The sequence below is a fragment of the Castor canadensis genome, chromosome 5, assembly GCF_047511655.1.
Source record: "Castor canadensis chromosome 5, mCasCan1.hap1v2, whole genome shotgun sequence".
NCBI lineage: Eukaryota > Metazoa > Chordata > Mammalia > Rodentia > Castoridae > Castor > Castor canadensis.
The window spans coordinates 100937265-100949885 of record NC_133390.1 but is presented as its reverse complement, the minus strand read 5'-3'; the positions used below and the strand labels follow the sequence as shown (position 1 = coordinate 100949885).

Here is a 12621-nt window from a genome sequence, read left to right as displayed (position 1 = left end):
CATGAAAGACAGACTCTTTCTCTCTCTTAGTTCAAGTAATTCTGATTTTCTGGTTCCTCTTCAAATACTGTGGTTGAGACTTCACTTGTTCTTTTTCACTCTCTTAGGATTGGTTATTGCAAAATTTAATACATACTTTCTTAACATATGAAACTTACATCTTGACATTGAATAATGATCCAAGCAACCCTGTATGTATTTGGAACTAATGGTAGAATCAGATTCACCTGGGAATAATTCTTAACTCTGCCACTTATTTGTGATATGATCTTGAAATGATCAGTATTTCACTTTCACAGATGAAAAGTATTAAAAGATATTCATTTAGCAAATATTTATTGAAGATCTATCTTTACTAATGCCAGGGCTTTATATACAACAATGAATAAGAAAAATATGGCTCTTCCATCTCAGAGCCAAGGAGAATATAGGTAAGTTTGTATGCGACTGCTATACTCTATGATGCAAAATGGATGGTAGGGTGCTATAAGAAGACAGAGGAGATATGCAACTTAGACTCAGGAGTGGGCTGAATGTCAGAAAGACCCTTCCCAGAAGAACTGGTACCTAAGATGTGATCCAAAGCAATCATCCAGGCAAAAGAGGGCAGAGTAAATGAATGTTGAATAGTGTTCCCGAGGGAGGTTATATTGCAAGTTTATCACAGTATGTTGAGCGTGATGATTTAAAGATATTATTATTGAGGAATTAATCAAGAATCTTCTGGTGGAAAGTGACATAAATTTGACTCCAATGAGGTCAAACAAGGTGGGATTTTCTGGTTTATGTCTAACCGGTGAATAGGTTTGGCTGGCCTCAGACATGGAAAGAGGTAGGAAATGTAAAAATGCCACAATGCTCTTTATCTCTGCCTCTAGCTTTGCCTTTCTATGGGTTAGATTTGTTCTCTACGTTTGTGATTATTTCATCCATATAGCTAAGTAGAGGGACACTGGAAGCTGAATTCATCAAACAGTAGCTTTGTCATTGGAGAGAAAGGGGACAAGAGATTTTCTACTTACTCTGTTCTGCAAAAATACTAAGAATTGTGCAGGGTATGAGAATTTACCCACCTTGTAATCTAACAAGTTAGTTTGTTATAGTTTCTTGGATGCTGGCTAGAAACTGAGTATGCTGCTGAGTTAGGTACAGGACTTTGATTCTCATTGAGCAGTAGGCAGAACGAACACTTCATGTTCATGCCAGGTGCTGCTGGTTTCATGGAGAACGTAAGTAGATGTTGCATATAACATTCCAGATCTTAGGAAGGCCTCATTATATATGGATCTGCTGGTAAACCTGTCGAAACTTTACTCTGAAGGGAGATGTCATCTTTATTATGTAAGCCAGAGAACAAATCTGCCTTCTGAAGCAGAGGGAGTTATCTCTAGCTATTAAGGTAGTTTGCTATGAAAATATCCATGAAAAGATAGCTCAGAATAAAAATCTGCACACAGCATACAGGAATATCATCAAGGGTTACTTTCTGACAAAAAATTCCAGAAAGGAATCAAGTTGGTGTCTTGGGTCAAGTGCCTGTCTTGGATCATGCACTTTTTAAGAGACAGTGCAATATTATTGGCTCTGTTAGCCAACTTTCAATCCAGACTCTGGTGTCAAGGTTGGTTGCCAAGACATTAGGAGAAGAAAGTACTTGATAAAGATAAATCACATTTAATATGGGTTAGTGTTACAGTATAAGACTAAAGAGGGAAGATGAGCCAGACCATGAAGAATTATGTAGGTCATGTTAAGTTTGGAATTTTTCCCACACAAAATAGCAATTTGTTAAATAATTTTATAAGGGGATGATGTTAGTATTATCAGTAGATAAATCACAGTACACAGTTTTTAGGGACTGCGAGCAAATAAATGAGGAGCTGAGTTAAGAAACTGTCCAAGTAAAGACAGGCAGGTATGGAGAGAAGGGAGCAAATCTGAAGATATTTCAGTAGCAGCTGTGGAGTGGGAAGACAGAACTAAAGATAAATTTTATGACTCTCTTTGGAAAAATTTAATGAAGTGAGATACAGAACCTAGAATGAGAGGCAGATTTTAGGTGGTAAAGAGGGCAAATTCAGTTTGAAAATTACTATTTTAAGGTAGAATAAGACACTGAAAATTAGCTGCAGAAATGAAGTAGGAGACCTGGGGCAGGGAAAGGGTGAAAGAGAAACAAGGTCTCCAACACAAAATCTGAAGAGTACAAAGATTTAAGGCGGAGGCATGAGATACAGACCTTGTGAAAAGATTAGGTAGCCATGATGCTAAGAAGGAAACTAGGAACAGACAGAACAAGTCATCAGAAGATGTTCCTGAAGAGAAACTGACCTGACTCACTGTTTTTAATGGCTGTGCAACATGCTATAAAATCAACAAAGTAATTGAGGAGCTAAAAACAAATATAAAATGAAGAACTCCTAATAGATAAACAATGTCAAACACTCCAGAAGACAAAGCTCTTTAGCTGTGGAGATTCCATCAACCTTACAGGAGAACCATAAGGATTAAAGCATATTCCATTCATGCACTCTTGGTTGCTATGAAGCTATGAAATGTATGTCAACAATACTCCCTTGTAAGAGTGAGTCACCGGCACCTCTAAGATCATGCTGTTTACTCCTACATCTTTACTTAGATTCGGAGTCTTAGGTATGTCTTACTGTTTTTCTTCTTGTTCATGTTTAGCTTGAATATAAATACATTCTAACCTAAGTTATCAAATAACCAGTCATTGCATATATACTAGTATTTTGTACTTGTCCCTAATAAATGTGCTTTTGTTTCCTTCTGATTAAGTTACTGGTACCAAATTTTTTGACTTTTGGTTGTACCCAAAGTCATACTAATTGGCAAGATAAATCCAAGATATTTTATTTCTGTTCAGGTCATTTGGGTAAATCAGCTCAGGCTTAGTTCTCCTCTAAACATTGGATGTTAGATCACCTCTAACTTGTTCCTGTATATAAGTAGAATGACTTGTGACTGCTGCTTTTTGGGGGAGGAGAGGATTTAATAATTTTTTGTTTATTGTGGGTGTGCACATGACATTCTCCCATATTTTCTGTTGTAGTTTTTTCTTCCTCTAGAACCAGCTCAAATACAATAAAAATTCTCAGCTCTTTCTTTAGGTAGGGGGAAAAATTAAGTGCCAATCCAAGTAAAAAAAGGAACAGGATGGGAAAGAAATTTCTTAATTCATTAATTAATATTGGTATCTATTAAAATTTTCTTTATACGAGAAATGTTAGAAACTAATAAGAAATTATGTAATTTAAAAGATTTATCATTTGTTTTTTATAGCTTTATTGACTATTACCACCTTTCAGTATGTTTCAAATAATTAAATACTGCAACAGAAACATTAAAAATACAAACTAATTTACCAAAATAATTGTATTCTGAATGTTATGTACAATATTATACATTTTACATTACATAAGGGATTTTTATACATAAAGGTAAGATTTGATTTATGATTATTAGAAATCTGAGATACATTTGAGCAAAACATTTCTATGTGTACCTAAACAATTACTCAACTGGGATAATCAAAACCACACAAGTATGGTTATTAAAACACAAAATTACATTCATACAATAATGGTAGAATATGAAATTTTTGTTACTTTGAAAGGATTATTTTAAAACCACAAATATATGAATTATATAGCCTATTAAATATTTATGATTGCAACTGAAATATGTCTTCATTTCATGGGAAAAGTTTGACTATTGAGTTTCATCATTTTAAAGGATCAGTTATAATTCATAGTCATTAAAATGCCTTGTGTGTAGGAAAAAGGAAGACCAATTTCCAGCATGCAGAAAAGCCATGAAGGTCTTATATATTTCATCAAACGGTTTTGTAAAATAATCCTACTGCATTGCATGCCTTCTTATTGATAATTGTCATTGAAGTGATCATACTTTGAGGAACACAGATTACAGGAGAGATACATTTTACTGTGGAGAACCAGACACTGATATTAATAGGTGACTCAGGACAAAGACAAGGTGAATGGGTGCTCACATAGAAAACAGCACACATACATACTAAGTTAGTATTTTGACAAGTTATCAGTCCCTCAGAAACATTAATACATGGATGTATCATACATTTCTAATACCAAACCACCAGACTAAGTCTGGGATACTTGTACATGAGTTTTTGAATTATCCCACTTTTAAATTCAATTCCACTCAAGCAGAACAGTTGTGGTTTTAAGGAAAAGGCAAACATTTTTCTAACTGATCTGAAACATTTGAGAAACTATCTTTAAAACAAAAATTTTCCAATTGCATGTCACTCTATCTACATGGATTTCATTCTAAACATACACAGACAAGTGAAAATTCTATTATAACTATACATAAGAATGTCAGAAAAGCAACAGTTAATAAGCTAGCCACCCTCCTCAAAGTGTGCACAGCATTTTTCAGTACTTTTTATTTTAAATCCTGTGTTTTATCTAAGGCAGATAGCAGAACACCTGGAAACTAGAAGGCATAAAGGTAACAAGTTAGAACATACACAAAAGCAACACTCTTTCCAACCTCACAGGATTTATGAGAAATGAGATTCAGAGCCTAAGGTATGCTTTATTGTTTTTCTGCTTGTTCATGTTTCGCTTGACTATAAAAGATATTCTAACCTAAGTTACCAAAATATTTTCATATAAATGTAGAAGCATTTCTAATACAAAAGTTAAAAAAGTCTAAACCCTTATTTTTTTGTATTTAAATATTCTAGAGTTCAGTAGGCAGGTTTATTTTAGAGCAGCTTGAAAAACTTGTTGGCTGAGTATCACCTGGAAATTGGCACAGCTACATTTCAGCTCTCCGATGTGATTTCTCAGCAACAGCTGCCCCATCTTCTTCCTCTTCCTCCTCTTCATAGTGTTCCTCTCTGCCTTTAAGGCGGGTGGCATCTCGAGGTTCTTGCTCTTCTCCATCATTGTTTTTATCATCACCCTTAAAGTTAAAAGAAAAAGTAAGAGTCAGGGTGCTGATGAATAATTCTCTTTAACAAAAGAAATTCATTTATTTTTTTTAGTAAAGAAAAATGATCTCTGCAACAGTGTCATAGCCTCTCCTAATCTTTATACTGTCACTTTTCCTAATTTTGCGTGGCCCTCAATGGAACCTTTGAGGTGTGGGGAATGCCCTGTTGGTGCCTGTCCCAAGTGCACACATATACTTCCTGTGTAGCAGGCATGGGCATGCACCCCACACAAGTGCTCCACAGATTACGCAGCCTACACATACATTTTCATCATTTTCACCATAGGTCTCTTCAGCATTGTGCTCCAGTTCCCTTTTTTTCTTTTCAGTCAAATCTTCCTGAACCTAAAATAAACCACAAATACTGGGTGATGCGCTCACTATTTAAGTACTTGCAACAACATGTTTTGGCTTCCACAAAGTTCAAAGTAGCAGAAACAAAATTGAACTGAAAATAAATTTGAAAAAGGTGAAGGTAAAAAGTTTGACTTGTCCATAAGGTATGAAGAATATGTTACGTACCTATAACCAAAACCAATGTGATTGATTCTGAGTCTCAGACCTTTGTGTTTGGATTTCTGATTTCTTTGGATAAGGGTTAATTTTTCAAGGACTTCCCCTGAAGAAATTCAGCTTCTAAAATTAAACGGCCCTCTTTTCCAAATGGGAGAACTGTGGAAACTTGCAAGTCTGATAGAATATAAGTTCTATAAAGGCAGGACTACCTGTCTTACCCACACTGTCTTCAACAAACTAGATGCACAGCAGACACAGTAGAATTGGTTAATAAATATTGTTGAATGAAAGGTTCTTTGAGTGAATAAATAAATAAATGCAAAAATATCTCATCTATGTGCAAGGTCCTGAGTTCAAATCTCAGTACCAGAAAAAAATCTCCTCAGTAAAGGAACAAAAAAGATGCCACTGCCTATATCAATGAAATAGAAAATTGATGTACCTATTTCATGATTAAGAATAAATTTCTCTGGCTCAATGTCTAGAAAGTAGAACACAATCACTTAAATTTCTTCAATGAAAGATCAAGCTCTTTCACATCCCTACCTCTATTTAGTGCGCTAACCCAACATTTCTGTTTTAGTTTTCCTTTATGTCCATAAATATTACTACTGTTTTACTGATCCCAATTATTATCTCAAAATGCAAATTGAAGAAAGTATCCAAATGTTTTAATAAATTATCTTTACTTAATGATCACATATCATAAAAATATTGGGTAGCTTTTTCTTCTGAAAGTTATCTATGTCAACTATTTTGAAAACTGTACATATACTGAAAGATTTAAGTTATTTGAATATATTTTTAAAAATTGCTGAACATCACTTAGACATAAAGTAGAGCTCTGGAACCGAAAGGAAGCCTAATTTCTTCCAGTATCATGCTATTGGATTAAGTTCTCTTGAATACACAAAAGCTACCTGATTTTTCTTTTTTTTTGGAAGAGTTGGGGAACAGTGGCTATTGAAAAATGTTAGAAATAGACAAGAATTTGAAAGTATGAAAGGGCTATAATTAAGGAGAAAAAATGTAAGGATTGCCTCAAGGTGTCCAGTCCCAGTGAGACAATGAACGACAGCCTCCCAGAGGAGCTTGGATTGAACTTGGCCTGTCAGGAGCCTACAAAGGTGACTTTTTACAGATACCCAAGACGGAGTCAAGTGTTCATGATTTTCTTTTAACAGTCTAGGATTAGCAGGACACATAACTAGCCCTAAACTACATTAGTCCTAAATAAATACAATTTGAGGACAGAGGCACTGAGTATCTTTTATAGTCCCATTTCATGGATGAGTGAGCTAAAAATACCCCTGGTCTCATCTTAAGGCTCTATCAGGTCCATGGTGCCTTTTTGCCACTAGTCACGAAACCTCATAGGAACATTCCACAGGACATTGGGATGAAGACACGGAAGGGCTTACTGCAGACTACATTGAGGTCTGAGTAATTGAAACACTATTAAACTGAAGTGTCTCTGTCTATTGTGACGAACAAAGACATGTCTTCCATACTCTTTCATGCCAAACATTACTTGTGAACATGAAGCAGAGGTTAGTTAAGAATGAAAACGAATTGCCTTGAAACTATGCAGTGTGGTGGGAGGAATATATAAATCAGGAAGCAAACTATTTATGGTAAGGATCAGTTAGTAATTATTTACAGTTTCTGGGCCACAATGTCTCTGTTACAACTATATAAATCTACCAATGTAGCATAAAAATAGCTTTGAACAAAATACAAACAAATAGGCCTGTGTTCCAGGAAAACTTCATTTATAAAATAGGCCACAAGCTACATTTTGCCAATTTCTTACATATACTGTGGAGTCAGACAGAAAGTTACCAAAATCTGGACTATATAACCCAGGCTGCCGTCAAGCTTCCTGGTCACCCTGTCTCTGCCTCCTAAGTGCTATGACTATAGGCATATGCTACCATACCTGAAACTAAACTTTTTCTTTTTTTAATCAAAATCTTCAAGCACATGTCAATGAAGAAAAATCATTCAATAAGTCTCTTAACCATATCACCAATGTTCAAATGTTATCTCAATATTGCCATACTTACATCATCTGTGACATTTCTATTTTTCTACTACATTATTCTTTCAAATTCTAGATACCATGTAATTTCACATATCAGAGTATACATCTCTAAAAGCATTGTACACCTTGTATACTCATGCTCTTATCACACCTGATAACATCAATAAGTCCATGCTATCTTCTGATGTCTACTCCGCATGAACTCTTTTCTGTATATCTTAATAGAATTTGTTTATAGTCAGTCTGTTCCAATCATGATCTAAAAATACAGGCTATCATAACATGGGCTTTCCTCCATTCTTTTCTCCTCAATGCTATCAACTTGTCCTATAGGAAAAACGCCATTCTGGATTCATATTACTCTCTAAGGTATCATTTCACTCATCCCTGGATCTCCCACATTTTCTGTATATGGAAGCTAACCTAAAGATGTGAGTGAATTCCAGAGGTTAATTATGTACTTGGTGCTGCCATTTCAGGTCAGTCATTATAAGCCTCATTTTCCCCAGAATCCTAGAATTCCCACCTTATGAGTCACCTCTTTGCCTTCAAGTACACCAACCAAATTAAGTTTCTGTCCATACTCTCCAGTCATGTCTGCTCTTCCCCTATACTCTCCCTTAAACCTCAACCTTAGTCAATCATAAAGACTGTGAACCCGAGCTCCCTTCTTAGAGCAAAGGGGCAGTCCTGCATAAGCATAAGGGATAAAACAGGGACAATTCCCCACCCTGTATGTGTGCTGGCTTGCCTGACTTAGGTCAGAGACACACATGCACCCTTCTGCAGAAGTAAATTTTGCCTTACCCAACAACTTCCGAGCATGTGTCTGATTTGTGATCATGGCAGCACCTCAATATTTCTAACCAATATAATAAACAAGGGTATTTCAGAGGTGATGCAGAATATTTCATATTTTCATTACATCAGGAGGTACGTAATTTTTTTGGTCCTACTTTCACTAAGGCTGTGATTGCTCAGCAAGCTCAGATGGTGACAGCCTGCTCCTTTCCTCATGAAGTTCCTTGGCCTCTATTCATCCAGTGACATAATCCACTATAGCTTAAACTGATTGTTTTAATTGAAGGTTACAAGAATGGTGACTTCTTAGTTCCACAGTCTTCCTGAGCTAACTGATTTCTATCAAGAAAAACTCTCCCCAACACGCTACCATGCCTGCTACACTTAATCATGTCATCCGTTAAAGTCAGTACTGGGAGGGGGGAGCTCCAATTATGATTCTAACAATAAGTATCAAACTTATGGCCTTAAACTTTTTAACTAACCTCTCTGAAGCTCAAATTTCTTATGCATAAAATAAAAGGCTTGGGTAGTAATCAATGACCTTTAGTTTTCTCTGTATGTGGGTTTGAGAATCACGGATCCTTTTAAGGCATGGGTGACAATGTCTTCAGCCAATGGGCCCAGACACACAGCTTTCTACATGTAGTTTAGGAAGCTCACACTTCCCAAAGGCCATCTGCACCTTGAACTGTTCATGTAAATGGGATGTTCCTGAAACAGTAGCATTGGCTGGAGGTGGCAAGTGGATGCTTTTGAAGAACTCTGGTTCCTATGTTCTACTCACAGGACATCAAAATTTCCAAGGGTTGGTTTGATGTAGGGATTTATATTTTCACAAACTCTTTATGGTGATTCTTGGTCAAGGCAAAGACTAAGACTACCTCCTAGAGTCACAGGAGTTAAGAATGTCTCTGGCTTATGAGATAATCACACTTCCACAAACTTTTTCTCTCCTCTCTTGGGATCTATTGTAAAGAACTCAGTTTGTTTACCAATTGTCATTATAATCTCAGTTGGCAACCACTGATTTAAGTCACTTGTTAATTTAGGGGACACACTAATGAATATTGTGTAATTTTCCAGCCATATAGACAATATATTCCTAAATATACATTTTGTTAGTAATATAATCTTCATGTTTGGAGCAAAGGAAATTCAAAGTCATCTTAAAATCATTATTAGAAAAGATCAAAATGATACAGTGTTTCTAAGTGATCTTTAAAATATGCTTAGAATAATAGCCAGGAGCCAAATGTTATCCTTTTATAATGCAGACACAGCAATTATGTGTTCTATCCCTCATCCTCCTTAGTATTTTGCTAAAGCTGAACTGATGCTTTGTCAAAGATTTCCCAACACTGTTACTCATTCCTGAGTTTTATCTACTGAAATCTAATGTTGTAGGCATTTGGGAAATGAGCCCTAAGTGATAGGGTTAAATTTAGAAAGTGGGCTGGGTATAGTGGCTCATGCCTATAGTCCCAGCTACCTGGGAGGCGGAGATGGGGAAGTTCTCAGCTTGAAGTCAGCCCCAGCAAAAAGTTAGCAAGACCTTAGCTCAACAAATATGCTAGGCATGGTGGTGTATAGCTGTAATACAAGTTAATATGAGCTATGTGGGAGTCATACATAGGAGGAGCTCATCTGAGAGGCTGACTCTAGGCAAGAGACCCAATCTGAAAAATGACTAAAGTAAAAAGGGCTTGTAGTGTGGCTCAAGTGGTAGAGTGGTTGTAGAGCAAATGTGAGGCCCTGAGTTCAAACCCCAGTATCACCAAAAAATTTTTTAACAAGTTTAGTAAATGGTTGAAACAAAGCAAAACAGATCAGTGTTGAAATGGGCTTTGGTGAGCTACTCTGTCTTGCCATTGGTGTTAAACACTTTTGTTTTACTCATGGAGGATGCTATGTACTGGGCCAGGAACCAGTAGTCTAAACCTTAAGTAGTCAAGAATTCTAGGATTCCCACAAAGTGGGTGGCATGTGAAAAACAAAAGCTCTTCAGCAGTGTCAGCTACAATGACAGGAACCACTGCTTGCTGAGCAGCGTTTAACAGAAGAGGTTCTACCGATCGAAGTTTCCTGATGCATGACTCACAGGCTCAATCTCATGGGGGTGCATGTGCCTTATCTGGCCACAGAAGGTGAACAAATGATCTTCAACTTTCTCTTTCCTAAGTGTTCAGAATACTCTGTTTTCTGTTATGCTGGAGAAAGGGATTTGGACTTTTCAACTAATCATTTAGTCTACAGATTTTGTAAGATTTAAATAACTTCAAAAACGACACAGCACTTTTGACAATGTTATGGTATGTATTCTTTGCTCAAAAGTAGATAAAATGTATGGAATATAAGCAACATGAGGAGAACAAAATGTAGGGATGTCTTTCACTCTGACAAGAGCAAACAAATAAGCAAGGACTGTAGGTCAATAATCACCACTTTCAAGTCTTAGAAAGATAACACTGCCATACTAAGATCAAAGAAGGTAGGGGTAGTACAAATTCCCTAAAATCACTCTTATGTTAGGTGCTGTGCTCCCACAATTGAGTCTGTATCTGACCTGTACCTCTGACATGTGTGGCCCTTGTAGGATGTAATTCCTCCCGGGGAACAAATGCTGATGGCAAGACTAAGTGGGAGGGAGGGAAACTGACAGCAGTTATCAGCCTATGGTGCAGTAGTTAGTGGGGCAGTTGGAGCATTCAGGTTTAAAGGAGAGGAGGATGTATTTACACAGAATTTCATAAATTTTCAGTGCTGCCACAAATGCCATCTCAGACACACACACACACACACAATGAGAAACAACAACATATGCCTTTCCACTCCACTTGTCTCATTTTTCTGCAGTTTGCTGAGTGCTTCCTCTCTGCCTGTCACTACTGCTTGAATGGTATGGATAAGCATTTCTCTCCCCTCTCTAGGGAAGACCTGGGAATGATAGAAAGATGGGGAGATTCAAATACTCATCAACTCAGGAAAGACCAAAAAGTACAACACAGGCTGAATGGTGGATGCTCATGGAATGGGAGGACAAGTTACACTGGGAAGAAGAAAAACTCACTGGGCATCCATGGAGAATCTACATGCTGTAGTCCTAAATGATGAGGGTGACAACCTGGAGCCTATGCAAAAGAGGGCTAGAAAGTGGGGACACAAATACTATTGTAAGCATTTTGGGCAGGGAACCAATAAGGACAAAAGAATTAGGACCTGGGGCTGGGTGCAGGAGAGAAGAGCCCTGCTCATTCTTCAGTGGTCCTAGGGAGCAGCTGCTCAGTTCAGGCTGCACTGAGCCAGCACAATCCCCTTTGCCTCTTATGCTCTCACTTCCCTTCTTGCTTCTCTATCTTTCCTTTCTCTCTTTCCTTGATCCCTCTTGGATCTCAGGATTTCTCTCCGTCAATTTAACTGATGGTATATAAAAGTGAAAAGGAATTGGTAAATACTTATTAAATTTTTATGTTTATCCTCCTGAATTTTTAAAGGGAAGACAAGGTGAACCTTTTCTCTTTTAATCCTTCAAAGAATCCCAGTATCTGACATAATGAAACAAAGTACTATTAGTCCAGACATCCTTGTTCTAAGAGAAGCCTAGATGAATATCTTCTTCTTGCCAAGTGTCTTAATATTGAAGGCCACTGGTTTTTCCAGTGTTCTCTTTCTGATAAGTCAGCTTGGAATCTTGATTAAGATGACAGCAGGATGAAACGCAAGAGAGAGAGAATGCAAAGATCAAGCCAGTTAGAGAGCATGTGACTGGAGATGCTGCCAGTGGCCAGAAAGGGTACCATCAGTTGCAGTTTTCCTCATATAAGCATGAACTTCAGCATTAGCTCTAAAAAGCTGACAAAAGCAATAAGAATGAGAAAGTAGAATCAGTGAAGGGAGCTGAGTCTGTGAGTACAGAAAACATGCTTTCGGTTCAGCTCTTCTTGACCATGTGTCTATCATCCCATGACATATTTTTGCCCCTCAAGGACAAAGCCATACATTTCCCAGACACCAGGCTGTGAGTTAAGAGATACGTGGCTCTCAACTAGGACTTTAATTTGGTAACTATTTACTGCTCTACAGAGGGACTAAATGTGGGGTCTTAGCCAGATCTATATCATACTCCCCAAGTATTATAGGGGTTTATAGGAGAGAGGTGTAACAAAAAAGGCTACAATAAACAGCACTCACTAGGTGACTGATCACAGAAACCTGCACCATGGCAGGCATTATATAAATGCCTAATTAACCATAAA

At 37.2% G+C, this 12621-nt stretch overlaps 1 protein-coding gene across 4 annotated transcripts in view; it reads right to left on the bottom strand.

The window, feature by feature from the left end:
* Positions 1–3289: 3289 nt before the first annotated feature.
* Positions 3290–12621, bottom strand: part of Golim4 (golgi integral membrane protein 4) — an 86091-nt gene continuing 76759 nt past the window's right edge. For 2 of the 4 annotated variants that reach the window (XM_074073841.1, XM_074073839.1), the window contains 2 exons: positions 5269–5349; positions 3290–4974 (listed from right to left, as the gene is read on the bottom strand). In XM_074073841.1, the coding sequence (XP_073929942.1) occupies positions 4828–4974; positions 5269–5349 (228 nt within the window). In that variant the 3' untranslated portion in view covers positions 3290–4827. The remainder of the gene's footprint in view (positions 4975–5268; positions 5350–12621) is intronic. The other 2 variants (XM_074073842.1, XM_074073840.1) reach the window with 1 other exon arrangement.